Source organism: Gopherus flavomarginatus, chromosome 1 (assembly GCF_025201925.1).
Source record: "Gopherus flavomarginatus isolate rGopFla2 chromosome 1, rGopFla2.mat.asm, whole genome shotgun sequence".
NCBI lineage: Eukaryota > Metazoa > Chordata > Testudines > Testudinidae > Gopherus > Gopherus flavomarginatus.
The window spans coordinates 108,887,113-108,904,485 of NC_066617.1; the positions used below are offsets into that span (position 1 = coordinate 108,887,113).

General features: G+C 44.3%; 1 protein-coding gene across 1 annotated transcript in view; it reads left to right on the forward strand.

Moving 5' to 3' along the window:
• Positions 1 to 6,255: 6,255 nt before the first annotated feature.
• Positions 6,256 to 17,373, forward strand: part of ATP6V0A4 (ATPase H+ transporting V0 subunit a4) — a 51,209-nt gene continuing 40,091 nt past the window's right edge. The window contains exons 1-4 of the mRNA XM_050945601.1: positions 6,256 to 6,309; positions 9,316 to 9,448; positions 12,125 to 12,203; positions 15,807 to 15,901. Of these exons, the coding sequence (XP_050801558.1) occupies positions 9,332 to 9,448; positions 12,125 to 12,203; positions 15,807 to 15,901 (291 nt within the window). The 5' untranslated portion in view covers positions 6,256 to 6,309; positions 9,316 to 9,331. The remainder of the gene's footprint in view (positions 6,310 to 9,315; positions 9,449 to 12,124; positions 12,204 to 15,806; positions 15,902 to 17,373) is intronic.

Consider the following 17,373-nt stretch of genomic DNA (forward strand, 5'->3'; position numbering starts at 1 on the left):
TGATCTGTTTCTTTACCTTTTAAAAAAACAACAACAACTGGTAGCTGGATACTTTGTGAAGACGCGGAGCCAAAATCCACTGAAATGAATGGAAAGACTCCCAATGACGACAATGGATTTTGGATTGGGCTTGAAATGAGGGGCTTCTTGATGAGCTCAGATAAACTCTGTTAAAGGTTCTCCATGCTGTTAAAGGTTCTCTGTTAAAGGTTCTCTCTGGCTTTATCTCAGTTCTGATCTGTAACACTTGAATGTTTCAGTGCTGCACCTCCCTTCAGCAGAAGCTGCTAATCATGCTAAATTGTGTGAGGAGACCCATCAAACCTTTTCTTAGCTGTTGATCTATTGCAATATTTGAACTCCAGTCTCCAGAGGAGAAAGGGTAATACATGAATCACAAACATTAAAAATGGAAAAGATATAGGTCATTTTGGTCCTTCCTCTGGCAGGGATTCTTCTTTTATGGATTTTGCTGAATGCCTTGCCCAGTCAATTTTCAAATGACTCAAGTAAGGGGGCTTTCCCCACTCCCCCTGGGAGGCTATTCCATAGTCTAATAGATTCGTTAGGCAGTTTTTTGTCATAATCTCAACTGTGGGACTAGTTACCATTGGAGTGTATTTTTTGGTTTATAATGACTGCTGCTAAGGTTTCTGTGCTTAACTAAATGTACTTTGCACGCTGCCTGCAACTGTGTGACCTCAGACTGCTACCTATGATCACTGTTTGCATTCTAAACAAAAGCTGATCTTTGCATCAGTGCAACTGTGCTGAAGTACATCAGAGAGTAGCAAAGAGTACTGTGTGTTGCATTCTAGAGCACAAAATACCTAAATCAATACAGCACACGCTGTACTAGAGCAAAGAAAATTAAGTACATGGCACACCACTGTCCAGTAAAAAGAGAGCAAATCTTTTTCAAATGAAGCATTTTGTAGTCAGTTATATCTTTGTTCCCTACTCTATACCTGCCTATGGTTGTTTTCACTATTGCTGTGGAGCAGGGCAGCTTTGATGTAAAGAAAAGGTATCTGTTCACATTTGATGTAGCCATACAGAATATATTTGTATAGGGTGACTAGACGTCCTAATTTTTATAGGGACAGTCCTGATATTTGGGTTTGTTTTTTTTTATATGGGCTCCTATTACCCCCCAACCCTGTGTCCCGATTTTTCATACCTGCTGTCTGGTCACCCTATGTTTGTATGATAGAGCTGAGTACAAATGGAATCAGAGGCCCTAATCCTGCAAACTTGACTCAGGTCAGTGGGATGACTCTCAAGAGTAATATGCATGCGCTTGAGTGTTGATGTGATTGAGTCCTGGCTTAGTTTTGTTTATTGCGGTTCCCGGATTCTAACAGTCAGAGTGTTATGTACAAAGATCCTGCTCATATGGCAAAAGAGGACTGCAGAGTGAGATGCTCAATAAAATGTCTTAAAGTCCCTGATAGCCGTGAGCCAGTCTTGATATCGATCATATAAGCCTCTATCTCTTTGCTGTAACTAAACCTCCAGGTCCATGTTTAGAAAAGAGATTTGCTAGGGGGAGAGAAGGGGAGGCATTCAGTGGCTCCAAACCCCCTTAGCATCCCCTCCCCTTTAGTTTGTCATATTTACGTTTGGGGACTCGGTGCTTTTGGCGATGGCCCTCTCGCAGCTCCAAAACAAGAAGGTGTTTATACATGTGCCTAACTTTCAGCATGTGAATAGCTGATTGTCTTTCATGGGTTTTTTGGATATTTTTGTTGTTGACATTATAAAGCAAAAATGTCAATGTGGTTATCAAAATGAACATTGGCTAACTTTTCTCAATAACATTTTTGATGCTGTGTTTGAGAACAAAAAAAATTGGGGGGAATTTGCAAAAGATATTATGAGAATCTCTTAGCAAATGCAATGTAGTTCTGTGTTCAACGCTTTGGAACAAAATCAAGTTTGAGGTTTTGAAATGGTTTGCAAAACTTTTGGGTTTGCCAGCCAGTGCTAGGTTTGCTACTTCAACTGGACCACGATAGTGTGACCTTAATGTGCCTTCCTTTCTCTTCCCTTTGTCCTTCCAGCACCCTAGAAATTGCATAAGTCATTGCTGCATGGGTCCTTCTGGCTGAGTTAGAAAGAGGCTTCCTTTAATTCCACCTGTCACAGCTGCTGCATACAGACAATGGGGCTCCTGATTCAAGGCCCAGATACAGTACTAACTAGAAAACACACACACGTTCTGCTAACCTAGGCACTGCATATGGGGGAGGGACTCTTTTGAATAGAATTTGCTCTTGTATCTGGTCACCACCAGTGACGATCTGATCTTTAATAATATTCTTTTTAATAATGTTCTGCATTCAAATTGCCAGTGGTATCAACTGGATTATCCTTTCAGCTTCTATCATGAGTCTGCGAAGGTAATAAAAATGGGGATTCAGCTTTATTCCTCTTCTCTATATTGACTCAGTGTCAACTAATTAGATTTAGTCTCCAACATAGAAGAGATCTTAGCAGTGGTCAGCTTGTGATGTTTGCATGTCTGGAAATACCAGGCCCGTCTCCCAGCTACGTTCTAGGACAGTATTTGAATGTAATGCTGGTCCTGCCACTGAAATGTTATGAATAAAAATGGGAAGAGTTTGATTGTTTGTACTAAATGGTTAGGAACAAAACTAGGTTAGCATTAAAATAATATGATCTTGTTGGGAGGGAAGGTGAACTTGTGGTTAAGATACTAGACTGAGTAGCCAGTTTATTTTATTGCATCAGTACACCTCAGCCAATGAATGAATGATGATTTCTGTTCTCTTAGCATTATAACCAAGCTTAGTATCCCCTTTGTTTGGCAATGCCCACTCTGACCTGTGCTGGCTCCTTCACAGCACTATTTGGGTGGTGAAATGCAACTCTCCCTGTCTGTGGCCCCAGAAAAACATAAGAATGGCCCTACTGGATCAGACCAAAGGTCCATCCAGCCCAGTATCCTCTCTACCAACAGTGGCCAATGCCAGGTGCACCAGAGGGAGTGAACCTAACAGGTAATGATCAAGTGATCTCTCTCTTGCCATTCATCTCCACCCTTTGACAAACAGAGGCTAGGGACACCATTCCTTACCCATCCTGGCTAATAGCAAAGTCAGGGGACCTCCTGGTCAACCTCCTCCTGGCCCTGGCTAAAATGGCCATCTACAAAACCAGGGAGAGGAGGTTGGCTGATGGGGTCTCCTGTGACTGTGGGGCCTATTTCTGATCCTCTGTCTGCTCACACATCAGGGTAGAGTTCCTTTGGATGGCGTCTGCTGGATCCCTTGATGCCTTTGAGGACCAGTGGACGCTGTCCGGGGTTCTCTGCTCAGTGTCCCCCTCCGGTTCCCTTCGTTTGGCCCTTTGACCTCACTCCTGTCCCTGTTATCTCATTAGTTGTCCCCTGGAATCACTTGGTTTCCAGGTCCTGTGGATCCTCCCCTTAGGCTGCGGGGAGGTCCTTTACCAGTGGGTGGGCTTCCGCCCACCCACTTCCTGGATCCCAATAGGACCAAGTACTGAAGCCAGTTACTTCACTTCTGTCTCCATCCCCTTGAAGGTCAGAAATGAAGTTTCTTCTCGTGACAGTAAGTACCTCAGTTCAACAGCCATCACTTCCAGTTCTGGCTAGTTTAAATGAAAAGCAGAGTTCACTGACACAGGGTAGAACACAAGGAGCAAATCACAACCAAAACAGGCACAAAGCAGGCAATCTCTGGACCAAGCAGAGTTTCTAGGCTCTAAAGTCACTTGGAGAATGCCAGTTGAGCAAGATGAAAACCTTAGGCCTAAATTTCCAAGGTAACTCCTGGTTTTAGATGCCTCAGCTTTCTGGGCACCCCAATTGGAGAAGGAGGTGTTTCAGAAAGTGCAGAGCACCCTCCCTCTCAAGCTGAGCAACCAAAAACAGAGGCACCCAGAATCACTGGTACTTGTTTGAAAATGTAGGCCTTACGTATTCGCAAGCTCTTTGTTTCTGCCAGTGTGGCTGTCTACCCCACCTGGTCAAACTGTAGCTTTCTGCATGTGAGCTCAGTGTTGTGTGTCCAGGAAAGTCTGGGTCTCAGAAAGTCTGTCGTTGTCTCTCTTAACAGTCCAAAGCCTGCAGGTATTAGATAATACCCTATTTTACATAGTCACGTGCATTATCATTAGCCTTCATGATTTGCTTTGAGACAGGCTTTTGTCCCTTCAGTGGATCCCAGTCCCCAGCTGTAGAAGGGTATATATCTGTAGCTAGGCCAACCTTGAGAGCTGTTCATACAATCACACACGTACAATTTATTCATATAGTGCTTGATTGTGCCTTTGAGGGTATGTCTACATTACAGCTGGGAGTGTGCTTCCCAGCATGGGTACACAGATTGCACTAATTCTGGCTCGAGCTATCATGCTAGAAATAGCAGTGTCACCAAGAGTAGCACAGACTGCAGCTTGGGCTAACCGCCTGAGTACAAACGCATCCAGACCCCTGGGTGGATAGTTAGGTGGCTAGGGTGAGTTGATGCCCATGTTACCCCCAGCAAGGGCCATCCCAAAGGGGGTGTGGGGCCTGGGACATGACGCCGGGTTTCTAATCTGCTGAGGGGTGATTCCCCTTCCCCCCGCAGCTCAGCCCAGGCCCTGCCCCCATTCTATCTCTTCTCCCAAGGCCCAGCCCCATTCTTCCCCACCTAGTTCTGCCCCTTCCCCCGAGCGTGCTGTGCCCTCACTCCTCTCCCCTCCCCCCAGTGCCTCCTGTCGCCGTGAAACGTCTGATCCGCGGCAGGACGTAGGCACTGAGAGGGAGTGGGAGGTGCTGATTGGGGCCTGCCAGTGGGCAGGAGGTGCTGGGTGGAGAGGGAAGTTCTCATAGGGGGGCTGCCAGTAGCCACCACTCACCTCCTCACCCCCACAGCCCGACCGACTGCTGCTGTCCTTCTCACTGCTTGCCCACCTGCCACTTGCCTCCCTGTTTGCTTCCTCACCCCATTTAGTGTGACCAGGCAGCAAGTGTGAAAAATCAGGACAGGGTTGAAGGGTAATAAAGAACCTATATAAGAAAAAGACCCAAAAATCAAGACTGTCCCTATAAAATCAAGACATCTGGTCACCCTAATCCCATTCACCCACCTGCCTCACCTCCCTGCCCGCCACCTCATGATTTTATCCAAATGTGGGGCCTCCCAAAGTGCGTGGCCCAGGGCGGTCACCCAGATTCGCCATACCCAAGGGATGGCTCTGCCCACAGCTAACTTGAGCAGAGCTAGCACATCTGTCTACCTGCACTAGGAGGATTCTCCCAGCTGCAGCGTAGAAGTACCCTTAGTCCACAGCCCTGAGCAAGGGGTAATGCATAAGATTTCCTACCTCAGGAGGGACCGTCCCTCTGAGACACTGTTCCCTCCCTGCTTCCCCTTTGCTTGGCATGTTGAGGAGTAAAGCACTTCAAGTCTCTGGGGCTCACAGTGTAGTAGCTTTCATGAGTACTAACGTTCACTTTAATAGTACAGTTTTCAAAGAGAAAAAAATCATGTGGTTAAATCCTGACTCCCTTGAAATCAAAGAGAGTTTTGCCATTGACTTCACTGGAGCCAGAATTTCACTGAGTCTTTTTTCTTTAGCATTTGAGGGGAAGGACTGTAAAGGATCCATTTCCCATCACATAAACCAATAAAAATAAAGGTCCATAAAATCAGCATTCATGATCACTAACATAATACTCCTGATAGAACCTCTTTTTGGGGTGTGAACATTCCACGTTAACCTCATACCAATGTTTGGCTGGAAGAAAGTCATAAATTTCTCCTTGTTCCTATTTGATCTCCAGTATTGTGTCTTTGCCTTAAAGCTGATAAAAAGAGATGTGTGAGAAACAGCTTGAAAGTTTTCTCTGTTTCCTGGCAGTTGCTATTTCTTTAACCAATATTTGAATGAGCTTTCATTGGTTTATACTCCTCGGAGTACGGCACTTTACAAAAGTTCATTTTCATTCGAGAGCACCTTGGAGGTGCAAGGAGGCATGGCCGATTTGTTATTAATCACAACACTGCATGCTGACAAAACAGCCAAATCTTGTCACAGATCTGACATGAAAAATTTAGAATGAGTCAGACAGCTCCTGATCCATTTCACTCTGTGATTGTTTTAGGACAAAAAAGGTCTCTCTTCTCCAGTCTAGACTAGTTCAGCCCTTAAAAGAACTAGTTTCTAAAGATATGTTAAAGAAAGAAAAGTTTACTTCAGTCCTTCATTTGCTGCTCTGTAGAGTTGGAAGTAGTTCCAGAATTCTTCAAGCTCCATAAAGAGCAGGTGATCAAGGTAAGAGCAGGCATTCATATTACCTAACGCAAGAATTCTAGCTAGCTAAGCCAAAATGCAACATTTTCATTGTCGTAGAACTACCATTAGAATTGTTAAGACTTGATGGGCTGTTCTCCTCCCAGCCCCGCTAAGGAAGCAGCCTACATAAAGTTTTTTGATCATTGACCTGATGACACACATTAATATTCTTTTTAAATCAACAACTAACTCTTCCAGCTATATCTAAATGTGTGAACATTCTAACTATAACTTAGGAGATCACAAATGGAGTAACTGTGGATGATTGTTTAGCTATCCCTTTGTGAAACTGAAGAATTTTGAGGAAGAGAAAACTGACAGCAGCTATTGGGACTATACTCCATATTAACTAAATAGTGACTAAAGTAAATGAGAAACGTCTACTCTGGTCATTAGAGCTGGGAAGGAAATAATTTTCTTGAAAATTTTCACAAATCAAAAATCTGATTTAAAAAAAATACCCTCACTTTGGATTGGGCCAATCAAAATGTTTCATTTTGAAGAAATGTTAATTTGAGAACTGATTTCAATCTTGACTTTTTTTAAATAAATTACCTACAATTTCAAAATGAAGGATGAAAATTTTGGTTCATAAATGTTGAAATGGGCTGTTTCAACAAATTGGAAACTTTTCTTTTCAAATCTTTTTAAATGGGGAGATTTCTTGAAACTGAACAATTTAGGTTTTGATGATCTGTATTTTCTGATGGAAAAAATATTTTATTGTGAAATTCCTAACCAGCTGTATTGCTTGCATCCTATGTCAGCCATGTGAAACTGACAGGCGATATATATATATTTTTAGCAAGTTATTAGTTAACAAATGTTCTGTTTTTCTATACCTTAAACTACTTAGTGAACAGGTGCAGTGAGTGATGCAATGAAAGCTCAGAGGAAAAAAGATATGCATTGACTCTCTATAGGAATCATTGACTTCACTGGATCTCCATAAATCAGGCCATTTAACACATTTTGTAAAACTCATCTATTATTTTTAGGGTGGTTTTTTTTATTGGCCATGGTGCTTTAAAAAAAGAGGTGATTTGAAAACCTGCAGATCTACTAGGAATAAGCATTGCAAGATTGGGTTGAAAAAGAGGGAAGGTTAGGGACAGTTCCCTTCCCACCTTTGTTATTAGGTGGAAGAAATTCATAAAGGGATGCAGTTAGTAGTCGAGGTATAAAAATACAGGTTTGGGTCTGATTTTTATTTTTAAATGCATGGAAATAATGTAATCAATTGCATCTTTCTTCTGGCCAAGTGACTGCTATGTTTGTGCATTGAAATTAGCTGATTACATGCATGAATGATTAGTGACATGATTATCTGCAGTTTGCATGTGCAGTTACCTAATGGAAATAGTGATAATAGCATGCACAAAGCAAATGAAAAATTGCATGTACATTTTGCCTATGTCATCACAGGTGTCTTATTTTGAAAACAGGCCCTTTGTGAAAGCAAGCAAGCAGGAAAGCATTTTATAAAACCAAATATTAGTATGAAACATTCCAAGAAATGTTGATTTAAATTGAAATGAAAATAGAGTTCTCTTTTATGCTGTAAATAGTCCCTTGCTGTGTTTGCAACCCAAACACCACATTGTGTTAGGAGTAAAACTGACACGAAACAGATCAGTCTCCCTTACCTATCTGTATTCAAGATGTGTTTAATGGAACAAGATGTCAGGCCTGTTGGCTCATCACTTTCGTGGACTTTACTGTGAATTTCAGTTTCAGCATCCAAACATGTTAATCACCAATGTTTGGGTGGTCTGAAGTGTCCAGATCTTACACTGGGCCCAGGGAGAGGAGGAGGGGGCAGGATTCACTCACCTGTTTGATGAAGACGACCTGTGAGACTCACCTCCCATGACAAGCATGCACCCCTCCCCACCCCACAGCTAAATTTCCACCCTGCCATGATGATGACTCTGTGGAGGACATGGCTACTGCCCTCAAGAGAGGAAGAAACACTGTTGTGTTTGTTGTGCTGCAGCACTTCTTCCTCCCCTGCAGGTTGTGCTGTGTAGAGAGCCCTCTCTGTGCTCCTCTCCTCCCCAGGCCCATTCCTCACGCATCTAGCAGGAGGAGGAGAACTGGAGGGGCTGTGAAGAGACAGAAGACTAAAGGTGGGAGAGGTGGACCGGGCTCCCTTTCTGAATTCTCTCTTTTTCCCTGATTTTCTCTCTGGAGAGTTGTGAGGTGTAAATAGGGAGAAGCAAACTAGATGCCTAAAATTCATCCAGTCTCCCTAATACGTTAGTAACTCGGACTAAGACCATATATTTTTACATATGAGGTACTGGCCTTTGGCTGCATTCTGCCCCCTTTTATGCCACAGGAGGGCCATTAAAGTGATGGGGGAAGCAATTGGATCCTCACCATAAAGGGGAGAGGGATTTCTCCTTCTGTCATAACGGTCCTACACCCCTTGCCCCCAAGCTGAGGGCTTTGTCTGGGTGGGCAGAAGGGTGCATGGCTGAATGACTCTTTGTTCTGACCGCAGAATGGCCTGGAGGTAGCTGTGGAAAGTGGCTGGCTGGTTGGGATTTGGTCAGTGCCCTCTGCAACTGGGCAGTGGCTGACAGGCTTTATAACCCCTCATAGCTAAACCCAGTTCCATTGTTGTCCTTACCCAGGTCATATCAAAACACCTCAGCGCTCTGTACCTGTCACACTTTTACTAGGGCTGTCAATTAATCACAGTTAACTCAAGCGATTAACTTCAAACAAATTAACTTGATTAAAAAGAATGAATCGCAATGAATCGCAATTTCTTGCCATTAATCACAATTAATTTTTTTAATCATTTGACAGCCCTAAGTTTTACCGAAAGTGCAGATGGTTTTCTGGGTGCCCCGCAATTAGCTTTCATTGTATTGGCTTAATAAGCCAGCATCTGTACAGACCTTTACATTTTAAGGTTTCTCAAAAGGTAAACGAGGCAGCGCCACCACCTTAATTCTCCCATCAACTCTGGTGCAGAACAAGAGCGAACGAGATGGCATCGATGTTCCGGAGCGAAGAGATGTGTCTGACGCAGCTGTTTCTCCAGGTGGAGGCTGCCTATTGCTGTGTTGCAGAGCTTGGCGAGCTGGGCCTGGTCCAATTCAGAGATGTAAGTAGTTACAAGAGGTTCTCGGGTAAGAATGGTGGGATATCAGCTATTAAAGGGCCACTGTAAATGTGGTTGGGTCCTAAAAGATGGACCTGCTGAGACAGTGGATTAATTTGGAAGACAGGGGCACTGCAACAATTTTTATAGTGGAGGTTCTGAGAACTCTTGAACCAAACCATAAACTCTGTCTATAATGGAAACCATGTCATGCCAGGGGGTGTGGCAGACTCTCCCTGCATCTCAAATTCCAGCATCTATGCTGGAAGGGCTTGGCATAAAGACTGTAAATACCTGCCTTGCTCTAGAAAGGAAGGATGGCCTTGGAGTTAAGGCAGTGGACTGGGAGATGTGGGTTCAATTCCCAGCTTTGCCATAGACTGCCTGCAGGACTGGGCCAGTTGCTTATATTCATTGCACTTCAGTTCCCCATCTGTAAAATGAGGATATAAATATTTCCATTTGTCTGTCTTGTCTATTTAGATTGTCAACTTGTGGAGGCAGAGACAGTCTGTGTATATACAGAGCACACTGGGACTCTGATCTTACTTGGGCCTCTAGGCACTACTCAAATACAAATACAGTAGAACCTCAGAGTTACGAACACCTCGGGAGCAGAGTTTGTTCGTAACTCTGAACAAAACATTATGGTTGTTCTTTCAAAAGTTTACAACTGAACATTGACTTAATGCAGCTTTGAAACTTTACTGTGCAAAAGAAAAATGCTGCTTTTCACTTTATTTTTTTAGTAGTTTACATTTAACACAGTACTGTACTGTATTTGCCTTTTTTTTTTTTTTTGGTCTCTGTTGCTTGCGTCCTGATTGCGTACTCCGGTTCCAAATGAGCTGTGTGGTTGACTGGTCAGTTTGTAACGTTGGTGTTCGTAACTCTGAGGTTCTACTGTAAAAATAATTACTCTGAGTTTACTGTTACACATGATACTCTTCCTTTCATTGACTTTCCAGTTGGACCCCCTGTCATGGCAGGACAATCATTTGATCGGATTACCTGAACAGTGTCACTGTCTGAAAATTGAAAGCAAAGGTTTATTTAAATGTCTGTTTAAGGCCAGATACAGTATGGGAAACAGAGCCACAGTCTGAATTATCTACAGTAAAGGGGGTTTCTTCTGAGAGAATTATAGTATCTTGTAAGGGGAGGCATTTGGAATTGCTGGAGTCCAAGAGTGTCTACTATCCTACAATGCAGTCCGTGGCCACCATCACCCATAACTTAATATGGAGATATGATCCATAGAGATCACATCCACAGAGCTCCATCGTAATCAGAGCAGAGACATCTTGGCTCCGGATAGAGCATTGCTTGCTGGGAATTGTAGTCTCTATAGTAAAGATGAGCAAGGATGCAATATCTCCATGTGATGCCAATTATGCATGATTGAAGTATATGCACAGCGTGGTGCTTCTGCAAAAATCTAAGCCCATCAAGGAAGATGCTGCTCCTTCAGTTCATCAGCTAAATCTGAGCCTGATGCCAGAAGTTAGATTCAGTTAAGAAAATATGAACCATTTCTCTGCATGTCAATTAGGCATTATTTGCATATCCTTAAAGTCAGTCCCTCTCACCCACCTAAATCACCTGGTTACCTTTGTTTTCCAAAGTGGGCATCTACAAGAATGTTGTTATAGGAGAGCAAAAACTGCAGCATGAGATTTATCTGTACAAGGAAGAGACTATGAAGCATTTATACATGCTTGACACCGATTTATTGGTAATTGCCAATACTAAATGGCATAGCAACTGAAATATCCTTGGTGAATTAGCAGACCAGAAGGGTCTGCTATGGGACATGGAAAATTCATCAGTTTTTTTTTCTGCAGTGGTTCTGTTGGAAGCAATGGTGGAAACTGTACTGCAGACAGGGGGCAGTGGTTAATGTCTTCCACTGGTGGAGCTGCATCTGTACAGATAAATGTTTAGTAATTTGCTTAGTGTAAACAAGGTATATGGAATGTGCCTCACAAAACTACACCCCAAATAGTTTCACCTGTGACATTGGCATGTACATACCCAGAGGTTTGGTTATTTAAAGAAATGAGAGGAAAGAGGATTCAGAGTTTTGTTCAGGAGAATATCAAGTCTCCCATTGCTAGGACACTAGTTCATATCTAAGTGAGATCGGAAGTGGTGGAGAATAATTGTCTGATGCCTGTTCAGTGGCACTGGTGACACTAGATCAGGGATCTTGGTTCAGTTCCTCAGCGGCAAGTGGCCCATTGCACTATAGGGAAGAACTCTCCTTTGTCAGGATAATGGGCAGGCTGTCTTGAGTGAATCACTGGCTGAATTCTGTGGTCCTTGTTATGCAGGAGGTCAGACCAGATGGTCCCAATGGTTCCTTCAGGCCTTAAAATCTATAAAATCCAAGAAGCCTCTTCTACCCCAGCTCAGACCTTTGACAGCCAGAGAAGTCATGACTGAATGGACCAAGGATACGAGTCACGGTTGAGGCACAGTGATTGTCAGAAGAAGTTTTGTATTCCCATTGTTTGTGTGGTGCCTGTTGTGTGGCTAGGAGGCTACAAGGTTCAGTAATATGCAAAGGCAGCATCTTTCACCAATGCTAATATACAGTTAAACTAGAAGTCACCCAACTGGCAATCTACATTCAGCCCTGGGTTTATTTGGTTTTTTGTTTTGTTTTTTAATTTCTAGTTGAATGTGAATGTGAACAGCTTCCAGAGAAAGTTTGTGAATGAAGTCAGAAGATGTGAATCCTTGGAGAGGATCCTCCGTAAGTAGATGTTTCTACAACACTACTGGCTCTAGAACAATCGTAATCTAGTATTTCAGAAAACAAAGTGTTCTAACTAGCAAAATTTAATGCAATTTGTTCTAAAGATGCCAAAGATTTCATTAGAAAGTCTTTGTACTTTTCATCTGAAGGCATTGATGTGTTTGCATGCACCAATTAAGTGCCACTATACTACTGAGAGTGGGGACGGATGACAACGGGACTGTATATATCACACCTATTTGGCATATGAGTAAAATCAGGAGAAGAGAGATTAAGTGTCCTGCATAAAATCATATAACAAGAGGGCTGGAAATGGAACCCGGGATCCTGACTCCTAGTCCTGTGTTCTAACCATTAGAACATACTTTCTGCAGCAAAGCACGCCGTCTCAATGAGAGATTTCTTTAAAAAGCCGGCAGGCAATGAAAATGGGTTTTTTTTAAAGCTGTTTTTTCTTAAAATCATCATTTTTGTGGGGCTTGCTAGGAAATGGTATCGATTGAAGTGTCCATAGAATCCTTAAAATTTCTACTTTTTTACTGTGTGAGGGGGAAATAATTACACTCAGTTAGCATTTATAGTGCTAATCACCCATTGATCCCCACGCACCTTGCAAAGCTGGGTAAGCACTATTCTCCGCATTTTACAGGTGGCTATATTGAGGGCCAGAGAGGTTAAATTTCATGTCCAGTGTCTCACAGTGGGTCAGTGGCACAGCTGGGGATAGACTGTAGGTCTCCTACCTTCCAGCCTGCAGCCCTATCCCTTTCGGAAGAGGGCCCTGGATACTTAAGACAAGTGCTGCTTGCTGGGGAGAGGAGAGTGAAAGCTGTAGTTGGCTGGGGTAGTTTTTCAGCTGGTGTTAGCTGTAAGTAGGGTACATAAACAGGAACAGGACAGTATGGGGAATGGGTGTTAGGACTTGCTGTTCCTTTGAGCTGTTTAAGTCAGCGGAACTGAAGGCATTCAGCACATTGCAGGGTCTGGATTTTGAAGGGCATGCAAACAAAAAGTCAGTGGCCAAGGATATAGGGCTAGATTCACAAAAAGACATAGATACCATAACTGCTATTTTAGGCACCTAAATCCCAGAATCAGGCCCCACTGGGATTCACAAACCCCCGGTCAGCTGCCACTGAACGCTGCAGGCAATGAAACTCTTTTGGTGCCTACATTTTTGCATTAGAAGTTACCTCTGCCCCTGTGTTTCTGTCTCTGAGCTCATGCACTGCTGCCTCACTCTAGACATCCAGATGCCCAAGCCCCAGTGTGATACCTGAACTGGGGGAAGATCAGCCTTCCTCTGCCTAACTCACTTGCGGGGCCCAGTCTGGTAAGCAGGCCCAGAGATCACTTACCAGACTGGGCCCCTGCAGGTGAGCTCACACAAAACAACTGGAGGGGAGGAGGAAGAGTTCCCTCATAACTTTTAGCCCAGTGGCTAGGTTGGTCACCTGGAATGTAGGAGACCCCTGGTTCAAGTTTCGCTCCAGCTGAGAGGAGATGGGATTTGAACAGGGATCTGCTAGCTCTTCAGGTGAGTGCCCTAACCACTGGGCTACAGGACAGTCTGATATGAGGGTCCCTCTGTTTCTCCTGTTAAAGCTGTTCCACTTGGCCCCTGGCACCAAGAGACAATTCCAAGAGAGGGTGGCACCTCCCTCCATCTTGGATTTAGGTGGTGAACTCCCTGAAAGGGGTGGGACAAGAACACACCCTGTGCTTTTGCATCTCCCGTTGGCTAGCTCAGGTGAGGAGCTGCCTAGAATGACAGCTTTTGTCAACCCCATTCTCAGGTGCCTGTCTCATTCGTTGTCAAGAGTGTGGGCACCAAACTCAGGATTTGTGATATCAAAGCAAGAAGGTGCAAGGTTCAAGGTGTCTAAATAAATCTATTGTATAAAATGAAACACAGGGAAAATGTAGGCTGGATAGCAGGGAACGTTTGCTACCAGTGGGCTCTATTCTATTGCAGTGTATTCTCCTGAGGTGCTCCTGGGGGAATTCTGCACTACTGCACATGCGCATAATTAATAAGCCCTTCAGATTTCTAATTTTTTGTGCAGAAAAAAGCTTCTGCCAAAATGTTGCTACAGTTCCACATTTTGTGCACCAGCGGGCGCTGTGGCAATAGAACAAAGCTGCAGCTTCCCTCCATCATAGGAAGAAGAGAGAGAGAGAGCTGCCTTCTTCACAGCAGGCCAGGTCAGGCGACAGGCTATGAGGAGACAGACAGCATGGGGTGTTGGGGGGTCAGACAGGGATTCATAAGGGCTAATGGGGAAGGACAGACTGGGACAGGGTGGAGGTGCAGGGGCCACATGGGGACAGGGGGAGGGAGTGCAGAGCTACATAGGGACGGGGAGTGGCTGGGTGGGGGCACAGAAACACATGGGGACAGGAGGAGGGAGAACAGGGACAGGGGAGCAGCTGGGTGAGGGCACAGAGACAAATGGTGATGAGAGATGCAGAACTACACAGGGAAAGGGGAGTGGCTCGGTGAAGGCACAGAGGCACATGGGGAGGGGGTACAGGGACAGAGAATGGCTGGGTGGGGGCACAGAGGCATATAGGGACAGGGGGAGGGGGTACAGGAAGACATAGGGACAGGGGAATGGCTGAGTGAGGGCACAGAGACACATGGGGATGGGCAGATGTGCCTGACTGAATGGGAGAGGCTAGGGGTCAGCCAGGGTCTGCATGGGAGAAGCTCCCTGACAATGCTCCTCCCCTCCCCAAAAAAACCTGTTCCATACTTTTCCCACCCATACACAACAACCCTCCAAGTTCACACCCAGGTTCCTTCCCAGCAATGTACTTCCCTCTCCCTCAGTGCCTCTGTTACCCCTGACTCCCCCAAACCTCCTCAAACCTTTGCACTGCTTCTGAGGGGTGTGGGAAATACGGTTCTGTATTGTAGTTTAAATGAATTATTACTCAGAGTTCTGTATTAATATGCCTAGTAAGGAATCTATTTGCCAAAAAACATTTCCTGAATCTTTTTTGTTGTTTGTATTGTTACAGACATACTTGCTGATAGGTAATGTGAAATAAATTACCAAAAATAATTGCAACTGGTGTGATTACATTGTGTTATTTTGACAAATAAAATATGTAGAATTTTTGTGGAATTTTGAAATATTGTACCCAGAATTTTTAATTTTTTGGCGCAGAATTCTACCAGGAGTACTGAGGGAGGTTGGAGTAGCCCTGCCCCTTGAGGATTTGAAACTGTTCTGGAGAAACCACCAGATACTATATTGTAAGGAACAACAGGCTGGAGAGCAGGCACAATGAACTAATGATCATTTTCCACTGCCATGTCTATGATTCGGTTAGCTTCGTACTACAGTCAGGATTCCAAGGTGTATACAATTATCTTCTCTGGAGAAGGAGCAGCTTCCTTGCTGCTGAGGGAGGCTCCAGGGAGCCAGATGCTTGGGTGTCGAAGAGTTCCACAAATATTTGGTGAATCTCCTAGAACAAGTGTCGAATGACATTTGAATACTGTGATCATGTGTCATGATGTCACATTCGGGTCACCACCGCAGGCCGTGTCAGTGACTCCATGGAAAGCCTAACAGTGCCTTTTCCTTGCAGGCTTTATGGAAAATGAAATGGAAAATGAAATTGTGATCTTCAAACCTGAAAAGTATCCTGAGACCCCCCTGCCTCGAGAAATGATTGATTTGGAGGTACAAAATTCTGCCCTGCCTTGGGGGCATATGGAGCAAGATTGGGCAGGGGAAGAGTGAAATTACATATAAACCCACATATTAAACATCTCAGGAAAACCATGTGGGTCCCAGAAATGGAGGAAAGTGACTCACCAGTGTCAAATTCTCATGAAAAAACGACGAGGAGTACTTGTGGCACCTTAGAGACTAATATATTTATTTGGCATAAGCTTTCATGGGCTAAAACCCACTTCATCAGATGCACAGAGTGGAAAAAAACAGTAGGCAGATGTATATACATAGTACATGAAAAGATGGGAGGGTACAGTAACGCCTCGCTTAACGTTGTGGTTATGTTCCTGAAAAATGTGAAATGATGTTAAGCGAATCCAGAGGGTGGAAGAGAGTGGGTTATTTCCCAGGGAATGCCTTACTGCTAAATGATGAACTAGCAATTGGCTGAGCCCTCAAGGGTTAATCTGTTGTTGTTAATGTAGCCTCACACTCTACAAGGCAACAATCCTAGAGTCTATGAAAACATGAATGGAGGGAGGGGAGACAGTATGGCAGACAGAGACACACCATGTGTGAGAGAGAGAGATGCACATTTCCCCTTTAAGCACGCTGGCCCCACTCTAAGTACATTGCCTTTTTAAATAGACAAGCAAGTTGAGAGGGCAGCTGCTGCCAGGATGCTCCCTCTGTCCTGAGCCCCGTTGTGTGTCCCCCCACACACACCCTGGCTCTATGGAAGATGGGGTAAGTGGGGTGCAAGAATAGAGGGGAGGGGGACACCTTGGCATTAGCCTCCTCTTCCCCCACCTGCACAGCAAGCAGGAGGCTCCTGGGAGCAGCGCCAGACCAGAGGGCAGGAGCAGCACATGGCAATGGGGGGAGGGATAGCTGAACTGCCAGCAATTGGTAGCCTGCTGGGCGGCTGCCTCACAGAGGACTTAGGGGAGCGGGGAGCTGATGGGGGGCTGCTGTACCACCCTCTTCCAAGCCCCCACCAGCTAGCCTCAAAGGGCTGCTCTTCCTGCAAGCAGTGGACAAAGCAGGCAGCTGCCAAATGATGTTCTCAGGGAGCATTGCACAACTTTAAACAAGCATGTTCTCTAAATGATCAGCAACGTAACAACGAAACAACGTTAACTGGGACAACTTTAAGTGAGGAGTTACTGTATATATACTTGCCTACTGTTTTTTTCCGCTCCATGCATCTGATTAAGTGGGTTTTAGCCCATAAAGCTTATGCCCAAATAAATTTGTTAGTCTCTAAGGTGCCACAAGGACTCCTTGTTTTTGCTGATACGGCTACCACTCTGAAAATTCTCATGGGTTAGCCATGTTATTCTGTAGTTGGGCACAACACTGTGTAATAGATTAATAATACTGCATTTATATGTCACTTCCCAGACATAGATATTGGAGTGCTTTAGAACAAAGGGGAGTTTGCATAATGATCTCCATTGTTACAAGGGAGAACTTAG